Source organism: Panthera leo, chromosome A3 (genome assembly GCF_018350215.1).
Source record: "Panthera leo isolate Ple1 chromosome A3, P.leo_Ple1_pat1.1, whole genome shotgun sequence".
NCBI classification, from domain to species: domain Eukaryota; kingdom Metazoa; phylum Chordata; class Mammalia; order Carnivora; family Felidae; genus Panthera; species Panthera leo.
Genome location: NC_056681.1, coordinates 86,056,131 through 86,077,954, shown reverse-complemented (window position 1 = coordinate 86,077,954; position 21,824 = coordinate 86,056,131). Strand labels below are relative to the sequence as shown.

The window sequence follows — 21,824 nt, the reverse complement described above, 5'->3', positions numbered from 1 at the left end:
CAGGGAGACATGGTGCCCATGTGACTGGCCTAGCTCCCTTACTGGAAGCAGCTGCACAGACAGCAGCCTGAGGCTGGAGCTCCAGGAGAGGATTTCACAACCTCTGGGGCTGAGCTTCAAATAAGTTTCAAACGTTGTTTATGTGCATTTATGTGTGTACTTTTCCTGGGTCTCTTCTGATTGCAAGGAGGCCCAGCCTTGCAAAACAAGCTCAGAATGTGCCTGAGTTTTTTGTTCTTGCTGATAGTCATGGAATGTACCGGCCTCCTGATGTCAGATCTGGGAGAAACCGAGGAGCTGAAAACAAAGAAGACATCCAACTCCAGTGGGTCCCTCCCAGAGCACGTGAAGTGGGATGGCTCAAACTGAGGTAAAAACAACAGGAGAGGGTTTAGACTGGTCCATATATTGATTAAATTCCATCCGGGAAAAAAAACCCAAACATGTGAGGCAGAGTTATATTTCCTTTTCCCCATCCTTTCCCCCTAAGCAGTAACAATAAGATAGTAGCCTGAATCCGTGTTAATCATCTTCCTAGAAGGAAAGGGACTGGTGGAAGCCCATGAAGATGGTAATCATCCATTTCCCTTATGCCTGTCTCTGGAGCAGTGTGGACAGTTGCCTTCAAATTGGTGCAGAAGGAAAGAGAAGATGCAGTCTTGGATGAAAAATAGGGAATTGGACCAGATCACTGATTCTCCATCCCAGTTGCCATTAGAACCACCTGGGGAGCTTCTAAAATCCCAAATGTCCAGACCTCATCCCAGACAAGTGAAATAGAACCTTTGAGGTGGGATCCCAGTATCAGCGTTTGAATGCTCTTCAGGTTATCACAACGTGCAACCAGGTTGAAAACCACTAGATTCCACGAACCCTGATTTCTGAAGCTCCCTTACATCTCTGTTTAAAATTAGGTGAGCCTTTCTAAATCAAGCAATTTCGGGGGGCTTTTTCCTGGTCTTTGCAAGTCTGAAGCCTTGGAATGTCATGTTCACATATGTGTTTTAGAAAGAGCATGGCATAGCTATATACTGGAAGCAGAGGGATGGTTTCAGCAAATGCTTAGCGAACTCTTTACATTGTAGGATCAGATGTGTTGCTGGCCTGCTATTTAAGTGGTTTCTTCTGGCACTTGATGTTGGATGTTGGCTCAGGGATTTCCTGGTGGGTACCAAGGAACAATAGGACTGTGAGCCCACCCCAGAAAGAAGGAAGACAGGGTGATGGCAGACTGAAGGCTCATGTCTCCTGCTGTGGCCCCATTCGTGTTTTCCCTGACGTGGGGCTTGGACGGCTCTGAGGAGGTGGGCGCCAGTCCCAGGGAAGGGTGTGGCTCTGGGCTTAGGCACCCCCAGCCCTCAACTCTGTGGTAGAGGCTGGAGGCACTCAGCCCTTTCGGCAGGCAGCCTCAAAGGCTCTGTTGGTGGGCCCCTGTCTGCATCTGTAGGGCTGGGGTGGGTTAACTGTGGGGAGGATGGGGCACACAGGAACAGAGGAGGAAGCATCGCCAGGTTTCTGTGAGGTCAACATGTGTTTGAAACCATTCAGAATGTAACTGAGAATGTAATTAGGTGATTTTTGTTTTTGTTTTTGTTTTAAAGGAAAAATTCAGAACCTGTGACTCTTGTTCACGAGCACATGCCTAGATGTAGTCATTTTGAGTTTATGGAAAATGTGGTCAGCCCCATAAATCAGTGCTGAGGAATTCTTACAGAGTCATTGCCATGCAAGTAATGGAGATCTGTAGGGAGTCTCCTACAGTTATGCAGGACAAAAAAGAATACACATGTAGACACAGCTATGACATAGTCCTCCCTCACCTGGAACTCTTTCCTGAGTTGCCACAAGGCAGCTTTGAATGCCCATTCCTTCCTAATCTATGACCTTTGTTGTACAACTCCGTGTACATCAAGATGTCTGTGGCCATCGTTGTATCGTGACCTACAAAGACACAGTTCTCTGCATCTGTTCCTCCCACGTGTCTTAACATTTTATCAGGATTTCTATAAAGCAAGCCCATTTAAAAGTAGGCTGGACAATCATAACTTGTGACAATGCTGAGCATATGGTTAAAGGTATCCTAATTCATAGACCTTCTGTACTTCAAGTCTATTATTTTGTGTGATTGGAGAATGAAAATTCAAGGTGGTATTGTGTTTCTCAAAAGTGTAGAGAACATCTTCAAGTGTTAATACAAACGTTTGGTCAAAATTAGTAAGCAAGAGATTCAGTTTAGGCGTGATTCATTGGAGGACATTCCATCGGTTTGCATTCCATTGTTGGATTTATCCATTTAGCCTTTTCATGCCAAACAGTGTTGGTTCTGTATCTTATCCATGATAACATCCCCTACTCCTTCTCAGGTTGACTCAGCTTATGAATTTGTTTCTGCCAATCTGGTCAGTGGAGAATGGAACGTTACAAATTTTAGTGGAGATGTTTTTCAGGTGCTCTGAAAAAAATGTTCTTGTATGCTTGACCAGCATAGTCTGCCACGGAAAAATAGTATGGCTGAACCTGAGTTTAGGGTATCTTATTGTTTTTTTCTTGATCTGTTAGATGAGTCTCATGCATGCTAAAACAATTCCTTAATTTCCCACAGAAACCAGATGTATAACTTATAAGGCCAAATACCACCCTGAGTACAAAGTTTATGGCCTGGGCTCATTTTTGTTAACTGGAGAGTTTGTACTTTAACATTTGCCATTGCAGTGTGTTCTTGTTGACTTTGACAGACAAAATACAAATTCCGTATGCCATGAGGGCCAAGTCAGCCCCGCATTTATATGACCTGGTTTCTTTTTGCCACAACCTGGGGGCAGGAAAGCTAATTGCACAAGCTATGAAACTTTAGACCAAATACCCTCAGCCACAAACCACCCGTTGTCATCAGTGCAAAGGAAGAGGGGCCTGCCTAACAGGCTGTGCTCTTGTGTTTTACGAGCTGTGCCTCGTTGAACAGTGGGCAGGGTAAGTAAAGCTGTGGGCTTACCTGATACACGTCAGTTGCAATATGCTTTGAATTTTTGTATCAGCCCTTCACAGGCAGTAGAAAAGCGTGACGTAAATAATCATCATAATCACCATTGATTGAGCATTCCTAGGTGTTCAACATTGGGCCAGATTCGTTACAAGTATCTTCTCCAAACAGCCACAGCATCATTTACTTTATAAAGATGGAGCTCAGAGAGGTTAAGTAACTTGCCTGGAATTTTCCCGCCAAGAAGGAAGTTCTCTACCTGATTTGAAAGGAATTTCAAATCGGACACCTTTATTTTGCTTTTGGGTTATGTGCCTGACATCCAGAGAAGTGGATGGAAGATGTGGTTTGCTGGTAGTTGAGGGAGGATTTCGTCCCAAGTTTGTTTTGTAAAATTTAGGGAGAAGACAGAGCAACAGTGTGATTTCAGCAGAACAGGATTTGTTTCCAGCACTGTTACTTTGAGAACAGAACAAGTTATTCAGCTTCTCCTGTCCTTCATTTTCTTATTCACAAAATGGAGATGGACTAGATGGTTCCTAGCGGTCTCTGCTGACTCCTCCTTTTCTGCCTCCTTGTAGTTGGAGACACTCTAAGCTTGGCCCTGACAGTTTTGGGGCAAATCCTTACCAGGGTAAAAGGACCTCCTGAGGTCTTAGACCAGTTGGGTCTGACACCTGCTGGAAGAGGGTGGATGTTTTCTGTGGCCTCCATTCCCTTGCCCCACCTTGTGGCTCTGGCATCTTGTGCATCTTGTTGGTCACCACCGGCCACCGATGCTGGGGAGCAGCAGGCCTCTCTCCTGGCACAGCCTAGGGAAGGGCCACTCCTGCCTCTTTCACTCACTGTACCTATAACATAAGAAGCTCAAGTCCTAGGAAGTTTAACTCAACTTATTTCTGTCAAGATCCTTTCCAGAAAAGCAAGTCAACACTTAAGGTCTTGTAAAGAACCCAGAATTTTGAAAATTAGTATCTGATTTGTCACAACAGGAAATAACAGCTAGATTGATATATCTGGAGTTATTCTAGCTCACCAAATTCAGAGCGAGAGAGAAAAACAAAGTATGTATGACACCATTAATGAATCCTACCGTGTCTCCTGGCTGTGGACGCATCACAGACACACGATCATATCCTTTCCTTAGTAGGACCCACAAGGCATCCAGTTTTCCCTGAAAACACAAAACAAAACACCAAATGCATCAAGATTACAAGTGAAACCAGAGCAGTGGCCAACATAGACATGTGGAACTTTCCATGCTTCTTCAGCCATGGGAACAACGTACCCCTGGCAATGTGGTCGTAACGGGATAAGTGACTCTCCAGGCCCTAAGTTCAAAATGGGGGCTGCAGGAGAGACATGTAACAAGACCCTGATGTGCATGCAGGATACATGCATGAGACTTCGGTACTGTCCCAAATTTGCTAACACAGAGAAGTGCATTCAGGCTCTCAGCTTTTGCTGTCATTGTGTTTCTGGGCATATCCTCACACCAAAGTCAATCTTTTCAACTTCCACTGAAGTTTTTTTCTTCCCACTTAATGCCCAGAGTTCACAAATGAAACAATGATGACAAATTCAGGAAAACTACTAAACAGAACTATTGATGGGGCCAGACCAATTGAAGGCCCCTGGGATGCAGATCCCTGGGCTCACTCGGCACCTATGACTTGCTCAGGAATCCCAGGCTCAAGGGACAGATTATGAAAAATCTCAGAATACCCAAAATCACAACCCCTTTGGAGTTGTAGGTAATTGGCTGAATGTGAGAAGGGTGAGTCTGTCAGTGAAGTTTTCACAGCATATGATGAAGGGAGCCTAATGCCTCTGGCCATTCTTGTCCCCTAGACATGCTGAATGGAGGCTCATTTCCCCTGTCTCAAATACTAAAATGCAACAATGACATTTATTGAATTTTGCTCTTCGTATTAACCCTTAATATGTTACCTGCCATGGCAAAAGACTTTGCAGATGTGATTAAATATAGGATCTTGAGATGGGAAGATTATCCTGGGTTATGCAGGTGGACCCTAAGCATGTGGGTCCTTGATAGAGGGAGGCAGGGGGATCAGAGTCAGAGAAGTTGTGCCGACAGACACAGAGTCAGAGGGATTCCACGTGAGTGAGATTCAACCCACGGTTGTTGGCTTTGGGGAAGGGAGGGGGCCATAAACCAGTGAGTGTGGGCAGCTTCTAGTCTCTGGAAAAGACAAGGAGTCAGATTCTCTCCTAAAGCCTCCAAAAGAGATGCAACCCTGGCCTTGCCTTGATTTGAGCCCAGTGAGACCTATTTTGGGCTTCTGACCTCCCGAACTGTAAAATAATAAAATTGTGTTGTTTGAAGTCACTAAGTTAGTGGTAGTTTGTTACAGCAGCAATAGGAAACAAATACAGGCTTTATTGATCCCTGACGTACTCTGTTTATTTGCCTATTGTCTGTCTCTGCCACCTGGAATGTCAATTCCATGAAAGCGGAGGTGTCACTGGGTTGTTAGTTGCTGTACCCCCAGCCCTAGTGCTCAGTAAATTTTGGTTGGATGAATGCATGCATTCAGTGCTACTGAATAAGTGCTGGGCTAGGTGCTTTCACATGCGTCTTCTCCCAAACTCCCAAAGGATTATGGAGAGGAAATGGAAGGTCAGACTAACAACTAACTTGCCTAAAGCACACAGCTGGTAAATTGGGAGGTGTGATTGGACCCTATGGCTGTGTAATTCCAGAGCTCATATACTTTCTATTATATTCCTTGTGCAGATCTTCTGGCTGGAGTACTTGGACTTAGATCCTTTAGAATAGGGTTTCTAAATGGTAGGTTGCAACTCTTCAATCCCTCATGAGGCAGTTTTGTGTATTAGGACCAGAATTCTTAAGAAACAAAATAGAATAGGAAAGAGAATATTTGAGTCACTTGCACACGACGAAGATAACTATTATTGTGCGACAAATTTGTATCAGTTAAATGTGTATGGGTGTGTGTATATTGGTGAGTGTTTTAGCGCACATTCAACGCACACATACTTATGTACTGAGCCAAACTGTATTTCCTACTGGGTCTCAGTGAGGCATGTTTGAAGATACTGATCTGGAAGAGGACCCTGAAGGATGGTGCTGAGAGGCTGGGGAAGTCCAGAGACTTCAAGTTCCTTGATACAAAGCTTTTGTAGAGGAAGCATCAATTTAAGAATGTCATCTTGAAGACTTCATGTTCTGGCATTCTCTTCTGGTGGGTTAGATTCAAATAAAATGTGCTCTTGAACTTCTATCAACTGTTGCTCAAGTTCTGTGGGTTAAACTTTGTCTTGCTAAGTGTTATGTTTTTCATCTCTTTTGGCCAAGTATTTACAAAAGCCTCTAAAAATATTTTGAAATGACTTTAGAAAGCTGGAGGGGACTGCTGCTGGGTTCAGCACGGTTTTCTGCATTAAGCCATTTCAATCATCAGTTAAGTGTTTTCCTTGAAGGTTCCTTGGGGTAAGCATTTATATTTCAGGATGAAACCAGGTGGATTTCCTGGATGAATGCCTCTTTTTCTTTCCCTATTTTGGGGGGACTCCCAGTATTCAGCCTTGTAAATCAGCCCACCCACAGCGTTCTGTGTGCTAATCACTCAACTGCTTGACAAATGAGGAGCAGTAAGATGGGGATGGGAAGAATATTTGCAGAAACTTATATCTGAAGCTATGGGCAGAGCAAAAGAGCAGAGACCACCTGGATGCATAACACCATGAGAATCGGTAGTAAGTTAGGTGTTCTTGTGGCAACAGGTCATAGTGTGACGTTTAAGCCAAAAGTGACAATTCACACTGCCTGAGTTGGTATTTGGGGTCTGGCCCTCCCAGTTCTGCAGCTGTGGATGAGCTGTTTCATCTCCCTAAGCCTCATTTTTCTCATCTTTAAAATGGACACAATGGTACTATCTACCCTATCAGGTAACTACCCAGTTAGATATTGAAGTTAGATACTTAGCTCAAAGAAAGTATTCGTTAAATGTTACCTATGATCATGGCAAAGTCATGAAAATGATCACTTGGGAGGCTCTGAAGAAAGATGGAAAAGAATGCAATATAGAGTGTAAGAAATCAATAATGTGAACTTGACAAGCGTGTATCCATCCATCCTCCATTCTGTGCTCGGCCAACCCCTGCCCCTTCCTTCAGGCCACACTTCTCACTCCCCTCCAGCATGCTGTGGGCTGGCCCTCTTGCAGCGTTTGGCCACAGTGCTTCACCAAGCTGCACTTGCTAAGGCCACCAATGGATCCCAACTGCCAAGTGCCTTGGCCACCGTTGGGTCTCATTTTTCTTTTTTAATTTTTTTTTTACATTTATTTATTTTTGAGAAACAGAGTGAGACAAAATGTGAGCGGGGGAGGGGCAGAGAGAGAAGGAGACACAGAATCTGAAGCAGGGTCCAGGCTCTGAGCAAGCGGCAGCACAGAGCCTGGTGCGGGGCTCGAACCCACAAACAATGAGACCATCACCTGAGCCGAAGTCGGAGGCTCAACCGACTGAGCCACCCAGGTGCCCCAGCATTTTACTTGATTCTTCGATCTGATGCACTGGGCTTGTCCTTTCTTTACACTTTCCCTTGGCCTCAGTGCCATCAGCCTCTGCCTGCTCCTTCCTTCCTCCCCGGATAGGCCTCTTCAGCTTCTACCTGGTCCTCCCTTCAGCCCTCTTCAAGCCTCTCCCTCAGGCTGAGTGATCCACCTGGAAGGCTCTCACCTAGTCTCTGGGGTTAACTTCCATCTCTCTGCTGATGGCTCACAAATTCTACCTTCAGCTTAGTCCTCTCCTGAGCTCCCAATCCAGTCACCTACCAAATCTTAGTTGTCATGCAGAAGTTATCACAGGTATTAAAAACGGAACTAGCTATCTTTCCCCAACCCGTTCCTCCTTTTGCATACCCTGCTTGGTTCCTGGCACTGCCGACATCCACACGGGCAAGCTGGACACCAGAGACTCACTGTCACCTCCTTGCCCTCTGCCACCTCCTCATATTCAACTCCAACCATGTCTTGTGGACTTTCTCCCTGTCACAGCTCTCCTGTCACTGCTTCCTGTCCATCCTGCCCCACTGTCTCCATGGCTACTGCCTGGCCCAGACCCTCATCATCTGTCACTCATCCTGCCAACGGTTTCCTGATTGGTCCTTTACCTCCGGGCACCCCCCACCCCCACCCCCCCAGTCCTCTCTCCTGTTTGATTAATGATGGATTTCATTGCTAGCTCTAATGGATGCTTTGCAGTTAATAAAATAAACCAGGAAACATCTTACTAGCAGTATGAATTTAGGCAAGTCACCTAACCTCTCTGTGCCTTAATTTTTCCATTTGTAAATGGGAGTAGTAGTAGTTTCTACTTTTGAGGGTTGTTGTAAAATAAAGGAGCGAGAGTGTGGTGTGTGGGAAGCCTCTGGAATTGTGCCCGGCCTGCAGTATGCATTTCACCCAGGTGAGCTGCTGTCCTTGGGTTCCTCTGGCCAAGGTGAGACCAGTTAGTTAGTTCCAGTTGTATTCTCAGTGTTCTGAGTTCTGGCGGTGCCACCAATGAGCCCAAAGTCCCACCTCTGTGGCATAGGACACCATCTGGGTAATCCACACACCCAACCTCTCCTTCTGCTCCCTCGTCAGCTTTTTATAGCTTTTTATGCAAGAGCTGAAGGAAGTTTTAGAAAAGTGGGTTTCTAACCAAGAAGAGGATACAAAATTACCCCCTAAGGTCAAAGAGAAGTGCATAACAAAAGCTGCTGGTGCCTTTATTTTTCCGAATGGAGGCAGAAAGCTGTCATTTCAAGACAGCAGCTAATGAGGTTTTTAATAATATCCCTTTGGGGTGTGAAGAGCCTCAGGGGATTTTTCCAACCGCTTCCTGGGATTTACCCGAAGTCTGGGGGTGGAGGGAAGGAACCTTTGAGTTGACTCCCTATTTATCTCAGATTTGATTGACCATCATGCACAGGCCTCTACATAGGACCCAATTCAAGACATGGTCCCTCCCCAGGAGAAATGCCCAACTGCTTCTGTGAAGCTGGATATAAAGATTTCCCTATTAACCTTGGGACCCTCTGTCAGAATATATTAGCTGGAATTTAAATATAGCTTTCTTTCATAGGAAATTGATACATTTTCACTACAAAATGAGAAATTTACCAATTTCAGGCTTCCACACTGTACCTCATGCTCAGACTACCTTCCAATCCACAAAGGCAGGCAAACTGGGAGTTCTAGGTCAACTCTCCATTTTGTTTCTTCCTAAACAATAAGGCAGGGTGGGGAATGTTTACGCAGCCATCATTCAAAGCATCGTGGTGCCTGGGGTTTGTGGCTGAGCTTCTTTTTCTCTCCTTTTTAAAAAATTTGGCCAAGCAGCAGCTGTGTCTTCTCTTCTGGGTTGTCTGCCTGAGCTGCTTGTAAGTTAGTCAGAGGTGGAGAATTTTGAGGGTAGGTCAACGATAGAGCTGTTAGAGACTAACATCTGAATTTTTACACTTTAAAATCTATGGTAAATATTGCAGCCCATGCTTCTCCTCAGATGAAATGAATTAATGCATAACGTTGGAAACACACACACACACACACACACTAGCACACACTCACACAGGGTGATTTTTGTTTTGTTCTTTTTTAGTTTTGGTCTTTGTTTAAAAAAAGTTTGGAGCCATTATAAAAAGTAGCCAGAAAGGGATAAAAAAACGTCTGTTTAACATCAACAGCCCATCTGACAATACTTAAGGCTTTGGTATGTCTTACTGGGCTACATAGGGCTCCATCCAGTATGGTTTCATGACTGAATGCTGCTTGATTATAAGGTCAAGGTGCTGTAGGCCAGGGATGAAGGTTGGCCTGACAGAAAATGAAGAGAACAGAAGACCACCACCCCCCCACCCCCTCCCAGGCCTCACAATGAGTATGACCTAACCCTGCCCCTTCATGGTCTGGCTCTCGTGCAAAGAACAGCCAGTCTTCCTGGCCATCCAGGGTCTGGCTTTTGTCCTTCAGCCGTCACTTCTGCCATTTTCAGTCCTGTGGAGGAGCTACTGGAAAGGGAGAAAATGGTTTCTCTAAAGGCTGCAAGCCTTCCAGCAAACCTGAAAACAGTCCTGGTTTTAATCTATCTGGAGGCCATATATCTGGGCATTACTTCACTTGTCTGAAATGGTCAGTCCCAATTTAATGAGAAGCATGGGGTACTGTAAATCCAGGGGGTGAAAACGGAGCAAAGGAAAATTAAGGCCAAATATCGGAAAATTTCCTGGTCATGAGCCTGGAATGAGGAAAGGGTGAAGTGTGGTTGCTGTGGTCAGTGCCCTAAATCAGACTGGGGAATGGGGGAGAGAAGCCCGATGTGGACTTCGTCTCTTGATGAGTTCCTCCTGGGTTTGCTTAGCAGATGCGCTCACCTGCCTCTCTGCTTCTCATATCGATTTTATAACATGCATGAAAAAAGTGAGTCGAATGCAATACATTTAAAGATGTGTATGATTCTGACCACTTTCCCTGGGGAGCTAAGTCTTTCCAGTGTCTCTTGAAAGTTTTACATTGGGTGGGAGTGTTCTCCCTATTTATAGTGGGGGCAGAGAATGGACTGGTCATTCTGCATGAGCTGCATGCCCCCATCCACTCTCTGCCTTTCTCTGTCCTCCTAGCTCTATGCCCCAGAGGCCTGACCTCTACAGAAAACACCACCTGGTTGCCCTTTGGTTTGGCCGATAGGTGTACCAGAAGGAGATGAGGGCAAGATGAGGGAGAGGTCGGGGCATTTATTCCTTCTGTTTCCTCCCTGACCCCCTGCCTTCCTTGGTGGCTGCATTCTTTTAGGAGAGGGATCTGTAAACATTTTCTGTAAAGGGCATAGAGTAAATATTTTAAGCTTTGTAGCTTGAGGCAAACTCTAGGGTATTATATAGGAACTTACAAAACCATTTAAAAATAATAAAAACCACTCTTAGTTTGTGGGTCATATAAAAAACAGGCGGTAGGGCAGATTTAGATTGCTGATTCCCTTGCTATGGCCACAGCTCCCACTGGGTGGCCTCTTCTGGTCACTGGCTCAAATGATACCATCTCCCGTCCTTATCCTTCAGGCCTAGGGAGGTAACAGCTCTCACTGGTTGCCAGTCCCTGAATCCCTGGCCATCTCTGTGGGTTCTCTTAACCCTGCCCTCACCAAAAGTTCAACCCTCTTGAGTGTGCTTCTATTTCCTGCCCAGACTGTGACAAATCCAGCGAGAGGGTTCATGAAAAGGAAGCAGAGTTTACAGCACTATGTGAGGCTAAATGTTTCTCCAAGGCCCAGTGACATCCGCAGGCACCATGGCTAAGATGGGGCTCATCATGGAGCATGAAACTTGTTAAACAATATGAATGCTGACGTTCTGGGAGCAAGTCTGCCCTTCTTCTCGAGAGACAGTATACAATTTTACTTTTGAATTCCTTTCTGTGCTTCTATTCTGAAACCTCCTTGTTCTCACCCTTCCCTCAACACATAAGGTGACCTCTTTTTCTCTCCTCCCCTCAAAGGGATGGCAAGAAGAATGTCACCTTCCTTGAACTGATGGTACCAAAGCGATCTGTGCACGTCACAGGAGATAGTCTCACCAGCAGGACACTCTGGGAGTGGTTTTGTAATTAAACTTATGTGTCAGCTCTGTAACAAGAGATGGCAGAGTCCCTGTGCTATGCCAGGTACAGTGCTGTTTCCTGCAGGTTCAAAGATGAGTTAAGCAGAAGTGGTGCCCCCAGGGGGTCAAATCTGGTGGAGAGAAGACTCACACATGAGCAATCACACTAGCAGACTATTGTATAGAGGGAGCCGAGCAGGCCTTGGCTTGAGCTGCTCCACCAGCAGGAAGGCAAAGTGACCGTTCCCATGTCAGAGTATGACAGTACTGCTGAGGGGCTGTGCCCGTCCACCGACATCACACGTCTTTCCCATCTGGCTGTCCGGGGCTTCCTTGACACTCAGATTCTCAACCATTTAACATTAATCCCGCAGTTGCGTCTGTGGTAGAAATAGGCTATGCAATCTAACGTGGGCCTCCTTGCAGAGACTTCTGACAAATTACTGAGGTATGGTCATGATCTTTTGGCCAGGTGCCAAGGTTCCTGTCCTCAGGGAACCTTCTATACGGCAGTGTGGCTGGAACCTTAGGTGACAATTTTTTTTTTTTAATTTTTTTTACATTTATTTATTTTTGAGAGACAGAATGAGACAAAGTGAGAGTGGGGGAGAGGGCAGCGAGAGAGGGAGACACAGGATTGGAAGCAGGCTGCAGGCTCTGAGCTGTTAGCACAGAGCCCGATGCGGGGCTCGAACCCACAGACTGTGAGATCATGCCCTGAGCCGAAGTCGGACGCTCAACTGACTGAGCCACCCAGGCGCCCCTTCGGTGACAATTTCTTAAGTGGGCTTGTTCAATCCCAGATGGCTGGGCCCCACCCCTGAAGTTGTTGATTCAGTACATCTGGGTTGGGCCTGAGAATGTGCATTTCCAACAAGTTCCTGGGGGATGTTGATGTTGGTGGTCCAGGGACCACACTGTGAGAACCAGCAGTGGGACACAATGACTAAGGAGGAGGCTCATGAGCAGAGGCTGTGGAGGTAACGATAATTGGGGGCCACAGAGGGGTGTGGCTTAGGGAGTTTTGATGTTAGAAAGGGAGGCACTGGGGGGAAAAGGAGTTTCACCGAGAAAAAGCAAAGCAAGTTGTGACAGACAGCCTGTGTGCCTATGAAAGCCTTTTGTGAGAGTAAGTCATTAGGCCTGGGAATCTGTATTTTTAAAGCTCTCAGGGTGATTCTGATACTCAGCCAGGGTTGAGAACCTCTGTATACTTAGTATCTGGCAGTACCCAGCACATACTAGGTACACAACAAACGCTCGTTGATGCTAACTCCAAGTGGGTGTTGGGAATGTTTTTAGACGTATGCATCTAGTTGTTTATATCCCTATTTACTTCATAAAACTCAGTCCTAAACCACTGGTGATGGAGGAATAACATTCTCTCAAGCAGAATTTGGATTCTTCAAACAGAATTAATGTTCTTTCAAAGTCCAGGATTACAGAAATGAAAACCTGGCGATAACCAAATATGTCATGTTAGTCACAAGGTACAGATGCCTAAAAACGACCTAATAGAAAATTCCCTTTCTTCTTCATCTCTGAGGTTCTATTTGGCTCCTTCCTGTCTGCACATGCATGCACGCCATTGCATGTTCTGCATTAGAAAATAATTAGAAGCAACCAGCTGTTAGTTAAGCAAGCTACGTCTCGCCCACATCTTTCCAGAGTTCAAGCCATTGGCTGGGGTGGGGTGAGGTGGGGTGGGGTGGGAGGGGGTGGGTGCACTTATCTTAAAAAAGAATCTCCTTGCTTTAAACACAGCAAACCAAAACGAAAATACACTGCAATTAGTGTGAGCATGAGCCAGCTTGGCTGAGAAGAGACAATTACCAATGAAATGTCACTCCATTGTTTAAAATGGTTATTTCTTTTGCGGGCGCCTGCGTGGCTCAGGCAGTTAAGCGTCCAACTTTGGCTCAGGTCATGATCTTGCGGTTTGTCAGTTCGACCCTGCGTCGGGCTCTGTGCTGACAGCTCAGAGCCTGGAGCCTGCTTCAGATTCTGTGTCTCCCTCTCTCTCTGCCTCTCCCCTGCTCATACTGTCTCTTTCTCTCTCTCTCAAAAATAAATAAGCAATAAAGAAAATTTAAAAAAATGTATTTCTTTTGATTTCATAGAAGTGCTGCTCTAAAATTAGCAAATAACTGGGGTGCCTGGGTGGCTCAGTCTGTTGAGCATCTGACTTCGCCTCAGGTCATGATCTCACTTCTCGGCTCGTGAGTTCGAGCCCCATGTCGGGCTCTGTGTTGACAGCTCAGAGCCTGAAGTCTGCTTCGGATTCTGTGTCCCTCTCTCTCTCTGCCCCTCCCTCACTCATGCTCTGTCTCTCTTCCTCTCAAGAATAAATAAAACATTAAAAAAAATTTTTTTTTAATTAGCAAATAACTCAGTGAATGATGATGAATGGTATTTTTGCTCTTACTGGAAGAAGGGTAAGACTGTGTGGGTGCATGTGTATATGTGCGTGATGCGAGCTGGCTCTTAAACTGGGTCTTTCTGACTTGAGGCCTTGGAATTGGCCCAGTTTCTGTTTGCAGTATAGAAATAGAGGAAGAACAAGAGGAAGAGAAAAGAAGTCTTCAGGAAGCACTAGCTATCTTCTATAGCTGAAATTCCCTAATAAGCCAAAGAGATTTAAGCTCTGGAGATATACAGGGGAAGAGAGATAGTGGAGAAAAGAAAAGGGGGGGGTGGTTTTGCTCACAGACAGGACGAGTGAGTCCTAAATCCATGGCCAACACATGACGCACTGGCGGGAAGCTTGGAGAAAGGGGAATTGGCTTGTGTTATGGCAAGAGGAAGAGAGATAAGGCATCAAGAGGAATGCTGCCATTTTTGTTAGATAGTGGAACTGTCTACCAATGAAGCTGAGAGATGTTACAGGAATTTATGTGATCTTCTGGGGTTACTACTCCGGTCTCTTGACTCATAGTCCACTTGGATTCTGCTAGTTTGCCATGGTGATTTTTAAAAAATGTTTATTTATTTTGAGAGAGAGAGAGAGAGTGAGCATGAGTGGGGGAGCTGCAGAGAGAGAGAGAGAGAGAAAGAGAGAGAGAGAGAGAGAGAGAGAGAGAGAGAGAGAGAGAGAATTCCAAGCAGGCTCCGTGCTGTTGGTGCAAAGCCTGATACCGGACTCGATCCCACCAACCGTGAGATCGTGACCTGAGCCCAAACTCAGAGTCAGACGCTTAACTGAACCATGAGGCACCCCAGCTGTGGTGATTTTAAAAAGCCTAGTTTCAACTTTGATAATGTGGAAATAGAGAAAATAAGTACGTGTACTTTTAAGTCCATGATTTTAGAAATTTGTTCCTTTGTGATACCTGGGATTTGGTTTGATATTTTATCATGTCAAAAGAATCTAAGTCTTACTATGTGAGCGTTTTATCAGGAGAGATGATGGGTTTCTGAGTAGAAAGGGACACACCTTGATTGGCGAGTACCACTTCCGGGGGGAAGAGGGCCGACGCATGTTGTTGTTGAGATTTCGAGGTTCGGGGAATTCGTACTCCTGCTCTGGCATCTTGACTCTCGCATTCTTTGCTTTTTCCAACTTAGCACCTTCTTCTGTGGAACCCTTTTCTCCCCAGCGAACCTACAATAAATAACATATAATAAAACAAAGTGACAAAATACAGTAAAATGCCTCTGGAGATGGGCATCATACATACATGTGTGATGTGCAATGTGAGTGCTACCCACTCCCCAATTCCTTTGGGTTTTTAGGGCCAGGGAAGAGGAGGGTGTGGAAAAAGGGAAAGAGAGAGGTTTGAAGGGGCAGGGAGAGCAAATCACACAGATGGATGTTTAGGGGAGGAATTGTCCAGGCTGGGGACAGCACAGCATGTACAAAGGCCCTGCAGGCCCAAGAAAGAACTTTGGACTGTATTCCAGTGGGAGAGGAAACCACTGAGGTGTTTGAGCAGATAAATTACTGTAAGTGGTGGGCAAGATATGGGGGTGCACAGTTAAAGGGGTGTACCTGCCATCTCTCCATCTGACACCTTATAATCCAAATTCCCACCAGACCTCAAGTATGAGCTTTCACCAGTTTTATCTGGTTTTCCATCACAGAGTAGTCGGCACATAGATGTGAGTACTTGAAGCTGTATCTTACCTCCATCCTTTTAATGCCTCCAACGCCTCGCCCACCGTAGTAAGAGGCATCTACAGTAGGCCACTTTTTTTTGGGCAGACCATCGTCATCTTCTTCCTGCAGAGAGATTGTCATATATGAAGGAAGCAAAGCACCACTGCTGTACGTACGTGTCCACTTTGGCAAAGTGGATGGGAATCGACTGCCTGGGTTAAACCTCAGAGCTTCCTAGGTCGTCCGTGGGGCAAGTCACTTAAGCTATCTGAGTTTATCTTCCTTATCAGTAAAGCGGGGGTAAAAGCACTCCTGCCTCCTTAGGTTGTAGCACAATCCAGGAACCCATTCTCTGCTGCATCTCTACTCTTTCATAGGGCGGTTCACCTAATCCCATCTACATGCTGATGACTTGTGTTTCTATCTTTATCCCCGATTCCTCTGAACCCAACTGCTGACTCGACATTGACATCTCCCTTCAGGGGACTAATAGCCATCTCAGTAGTACCACGTCAAAGAGGAGTCTCCCCATCATCTCCTCATCTTAAACTTGCTCGTCCTGCAGTATTCCGCACTGCCTGGAGGCACCCTTGAATCCCCCCTCCCCCCACCTCATCTCAATTTGCCAGCAGATTCTGTTGACCTTACTTCTAAAAGACCCCACAGCTATGACTTCTCCACCTCCATCCCCACCCCACCACACTGGTCCCAAGCCCCCTCCGCTTTCTGTAGGATACCGCAGTAGCCACTGACTGGCTTCCCTGCTGTGCTCCTCGCCTACAATCCGTTCTCCACAAAGCAGCAGAGGAAAATCCAAACCCAGCTCTGCCCTGTGAGCTCTGGCCTTGGCTCACCTCTCCAGCCTTCTTCCTTACCACACTCCACCTCCCTGTACTCCAGCCTGCTTGCCCTCCCTCTGTCCCTCAAAGAGCACATTCCTGTCTCGAGGCCTGTGCACAAGCTGTCCCCTGACCCAAGAATGCTCTTGCCCTGCTCTTCTCATGGCCAGATCCTTCCTATCACTCTTTGAGAGGACTTCCCTGGACATCCGTCTAAAGCAGCCCCAGTCTCCTCATCCCATCAGTCTGTTTCAGTTTCATTTATGGACCCTTTCATGCCTTCATATTTATTTACTATTGGCTGGAGTGTAAGTTCCATGGAAGCCTCTGTTTACTCGTCATGTTTACCATTGCATTTTCAGCTTTTAGAATGGCACCTAGAATGTGGGAGGTGCCCAAGAGTTATCTGTTGAATTTACAAACAAATTAAATGAAGTGATTCAAATAAAGCAGTTAACTCAGTGTCTGCCACTTAGTTCAGTGACAGGAAGCTAGCGCTTACTGTATTTTTTAAGATGAAGGGAAAAAACAAGAGGAACTTGTAACTTTATGGATGGAAAAGAGAAGGATAATTAGCAAAACTGCTCCTTATCTTGGCACCGTAATTATTCCTGTTGAGAGGAGAAAAATCTCCACCGTCTACAGTCACAGGTGGGTGACAGAGGAGTAGCATGATTTCCCTCCTGGGTAAAGAAAGGAAGCTGCAAAAAAGGAGTCTGCAAAACAGAAGAATAAGCCAAAGAGGCTGAAAATCCTCAGAACAAGCCTGCTTCCCACAGCCTGTGTTGGTGGTACTGGAGAGTCAAGGACTCAGACTGGAGTCCTAGGTAGGGCCAATTCTATCAGTGGGTGGAAAGGGGATCCCATGCAGGAGGCAAGGAACAAAGCAAGGACAAGTGGTCAGCAATACAGAGACCCAGAGATGACAAAACACAACAGTAACACATGGAGACTCTCTGGGTGACTTACTGTGTTCGGGGCGGGCAGGCTTCTTTTTAGAAAATCAAAAAAATTTATATATCTTAAAAGACACGATCACAGCAGACCAGAGGATTTGCAACATCTTGGCAGCTGATACTGGGCTGGTCTTTCTGTCTCTTTAAAACAGATCTGTCTTTCTTCACCAGGGAGTGTGGGTCCTGAACACAGAGTGTATTTTGTTGACCCTTGTATTCTAGGTCTTGTATGGAGCTGGTTCACAGGAGGTGATCAATAACCAGATACCAAATTCATGATAACCAGTTGAATTTAGGAAATTTTTACCATGTATGTGCCAGTCACTCTTCCAAGTGCTTGACATTAACCTTTTAATCTCACAGCAGGCGGCATGGTAGGTGGTGCTATTATGTTCATTTTAGGGAGGAGGAATAGAGAGATTAAGGGTCTCAGGTCACCCAGTTTATAGGTGACAGAACTGCTTTCGAGTCCAGGTAGCCTCACTCCCGTTTGTTTCTCAGTGTTGGCAAAGTTCTGGGTTTTGTCCTTTGGTTTTGCTTTTCCAGTCATTTGGTGGTACCAAATAAATGCTACTTTTCTACTTCTTCCCCCTTGTACCTGCTAATCTTGAAGATTTATGACTGTAGCACATGATAAAATAGTAAAATAACACCAAAGGGCCCCAAATAACACGTTCACACTATTTTACTTTATGATAGAATCTCAGAAGGCTTAGGATGTTAAACCAAGACCCTTACGTATCTTACACACACGGTTCAAGTATCCCTGGAGGTGGGTGTATGTGTCTGTGTGTCATATAGGAAATGTGGCTTCACTCCTGGTCTAGTGCAGTTTCTTTCCCAAAGGAGATAAATGAAATGATATCACCCAAAACTGAACATAACAGCACCAAGCATGTAAGAAACTCCAAGAATAAAGCTGACTTATTCAGCAGGGAACTGAAATGGTCTCATGAGTCTCCTAATTTTTTTAAAGAACAGGAGTACAAACATTGGAGACCATTTACTAGGGCCTTTTCGTTGCACAGGAGAGGACAGTCAGATCCAGAGAAATGAAGGGACCAGTGGAGTTGAAGTTCTGGTCCTGTTCCCTGATGCCTGGATCTCCCCCCTATTTGCACCCAGAGCTGCTCTTCCTTACATCCTCCCTCCCACCACGGACTTGCTGCAGCCTCTGGTCTGCACTCTCCTGAGCATGTGCAGCAGGGGCTGGCCTTCCCACAACAGGAAATGCCGGGACTTCAATCTGCTCCACCAAGCCTGCCGTGTAATCCCCTGACCCGAGCTCGCCTGCCAAACTCAAACAACAACAGCAAAGACAACACAAAGGCCCAGGGTTTGACCAACGGGAGAGTCAGAATTTCCCTGTAGTTACCATGGCTCTGTTTACACATTCTAGAGACGGGAGGGTTTTGCAATCTTCAGAAGAGAAGGGAATCTTTGATGTGTCTTTTCATTTGGCCAAAAACTGATGGAGTAAAATCACAGTCCCCAGCAATGCCACAAAGAAAATCGGCAGCACCTGAAGTGAATCTCTACCTTGAATGAAGTATAAAGTCTCTCTTGCAGAGGCCCTCTCACACTGCCCTTCAAGAACATTAGCAGGGTGAGATAGAACTTCTGGTACACAAATCCTCTGTGATTACTGGAGGACAGACAGGCTAAGCCACATTGCTTTGCGTGAGCAAAGTAGTAGGGATGGAGGGTTTGTGGGCAGCCAGCAGAAATGGGCACAAGAGAGTGGAGCTGAGATGCCAGGAAACTGCCAGGGTCCACCTGAGAAGAGGGCCCCAAGAGCCTCCTGGTGAACTGTGTTGCAACTCACCCTTGTACTTTTTTTAAGGCCCTTCTGCAGACGGTCTTGTGCCAGGGATGCCTTGGGAGGAGTGTGGGAATCAGGTTTGCAAGATGGTGTTTGGCAAATGAAGAAGATGAGATAAGGCCTAAGCAAGAGGTAGGAGTCAGTGGTGCCGGAAGAAACCGCAGAGATTAGGGAAGGATGCTGGTTTCCCATCAGGGGAAGTTGTGTATAAATCTTAACGGATGTGGTGGCCCCAGACATGTAGTTGGCTGCTGTTTGGGTAAAAGTGGCTGCACCATTACTCAGATGGTAGAGGCCCCTTCTGAACTGCTTGTCCTCAGGCAGCCCTGCTCCCAGAAGAAATAGCTCTAGAACATGGAATCTGACACAGGCATTTGGTTAGCCCGTAATTGGATTTGTCCTGTGCTGCCCTTGGACACTGAATTTTGCCATCTTTCTAGTCATACCAGGCTTAGGTACAAGCACATGCTTCAGCATTCATGGCTCCATATGCTCAGAACATCCTTCCTCTACGTCTACTTATCATTTAGAATATCGCTGGCATGTAACCTATTCTGTGAAGAAGTCTTTGATTCAGTGCTCTATCATGGGCCAAACAGACTCTCAACCCTCAATTCACTGCACTGCACGTACCAGTGGGAATGATCTATGGAAAGGAGAATGGACCTGAAACAGAATTGAGCCCAAGGAAATGGTTTCATTTAACATTTCATTGACCTGTAACACATTTTAAACCCTTATGATAAGCCCTATATGGCCACCGACAACGGCCCCTTATTTGTCTATTCCTTCATTTACTCAAGCAACTGGAATTGAGCCCCCACTGCTTGCCAGCACAGTGCTATATTTTGAGAAAAATAAAGACAACGGAAGGAATACAACTGTCAAGAAGATTGTCCACGTTTATAGAGGAACATGTTTGGTGAGGATGATGACATGAGTAAAGGACCAAGGCCACTGAAACTCCCAGGCCCACGAGGCTCTGGGGGGGCAGAACCCGAGGTAGAACTAGCTATCCTGTCTCATCTGAAGTCTTTGGGGAGAAGCCAGAGAAGTCACCCTCAATGGCAGTCTTGGAGATAAATTCCTAGGAGTGAATTGGCAAGTCAGAAAAATCCAACAACACTTCTCTATGTAAATACAAAAAATCCCAACTGACTTGAGATTTCCCCCTTCTGAGTTGCATTTAACATGTCATGACCCCATATCCTATCTCTTCAAATACACGCAATGATTAAGGACAGCACTGTGATTGTCCTGTATTCTTCAGTGAAGGATAGTGTATTTATTTTTTTAATAATGATGTTCCTTTTTCAAACTATTGACATACAGAATATTGAATTCTGGGACTGTTCTAGGACTTCTGCTTGGGGCGTACGTGTGTGTGTGTGTGTGTGTGTGTGTGTGTGTGTGTGCGCGCGCATGAGAGTGTGTACTTGATGACCACTGGAAAGAAGATGCCTGGCAGTAGCTTGGCCTTCCGCCTTTCAGAGTGGGGGTCTACTCTGGCTGTCTGTGTAGACATAGCTGTGAAGGGGTTCAACTTGTCTGTTCCTAGACAAGTTGTATAATTTTTCCATAGTTCGGTTTTCACATCTAAAACATTCTTGCCACAGAGAAATTGTTAGGATGAGTGAGCATGATAATGAACCTAAAAATAAGTTCATTATTCAAGGCCAGGTGCTTATGGTTAATTGCATGCCCACCGTCAATGCCTTCAATATGCATCCCTCTCCCTCCCCAACAGAAAAACCATTGAAGGTGATTTAGAACTGAATCATCAGATGAAGTACTCCACTATTGGGTTCCCCCTTAAGCTGCCAGTATTTTGGAGTAGCTAGAGGCTTCATGAGGAATCCTCACTCTGCTGCCAATTAGAGAGGATTCTCAACCCAAGAAATACGCATCTTAGTTGTTAAAATTGAGCCTTCTTGCTTTTGTTGAGGTCTCAAAATTTTTCTTTGTCCTCTCTTTATATAGAAGTATCACTGTTGGTTGCGTGGAATCTTGAAGAGTCACGCTTTTTTATATTATGCATTTTGATAATTCCTTATTAAAGAGGACCACTGAGAGCTCGTTATAAAGTTGTGTTCATTCTAAGTTTAGCTATTTAAATAGTACATGTGTCTCCCTTAGGATATGAAGCTTATAGAACTGATAAAAGCTTGGATAAATAATACTGAACTTGTTCACATATATGGCAGAGCATTTGACTTCAGAGAGCTATTGAGTGTTAGACACTGTGTTAAGCTCTTCGGGGATAAATCCATGATTAATGAGATATAGATCCTGACCTTCAAGTAGCTAATGAACTTAACCTTTGATGCAGAAGAAAAGATCAATAAAATACCCTGGGAATGCAGAGAAGGGGGAAATGAGAAATTAGTCCTGATGGAAGGAATTATAGAGCGTTTTGTGGAGATAATAGCACATGAGCTGTACCTGAAGGATTGACAGGATTTAAATGCAGGGAGCTGGAATGGAGAGGGTTCTAGAAGTCTAGAT

General features: G+C 45.4%; 1 protein-coding gene across 5 annotated transcripts in view; it reads right to left on the bottom strand.

Annotated features, from left to right (window-relative positions):
- Positions 1-21,824, bottom strand: part of ANTXR1 (ANTXR cell adhesion molecule 1) — a 217,341-nt gene that overhangs the window by 45,714 nt on the left and 149,803 nt on the right. For 4 of the 5 annotated variants that reach the window (XM_042932532.1, XM_042932533.1, XM_042932534.1 and 1 more), the window contains exons 15-17: positions 15,730-15,825; positions 15,040-15,207; positions 4,074-4,154 (exon numbers count right to left, since the gene is read on the bottom strand). In XM_042932532.1, the coding sequence (XP_042788466.1) occupies positions 4,074-4,154; positions 15,040-15,207; positions 15,730-15,825 (345 nt within the window). Of the gene's footprint in view, positions 1-3,192; positions 3,832-4,073; positions 4,155-15,039; positions 15,208-15,729; positions 15,826-21,824 lie in introns of those variants that run through there. The other variant, XM_042932537.1, reaches the window with a different exon arrangement.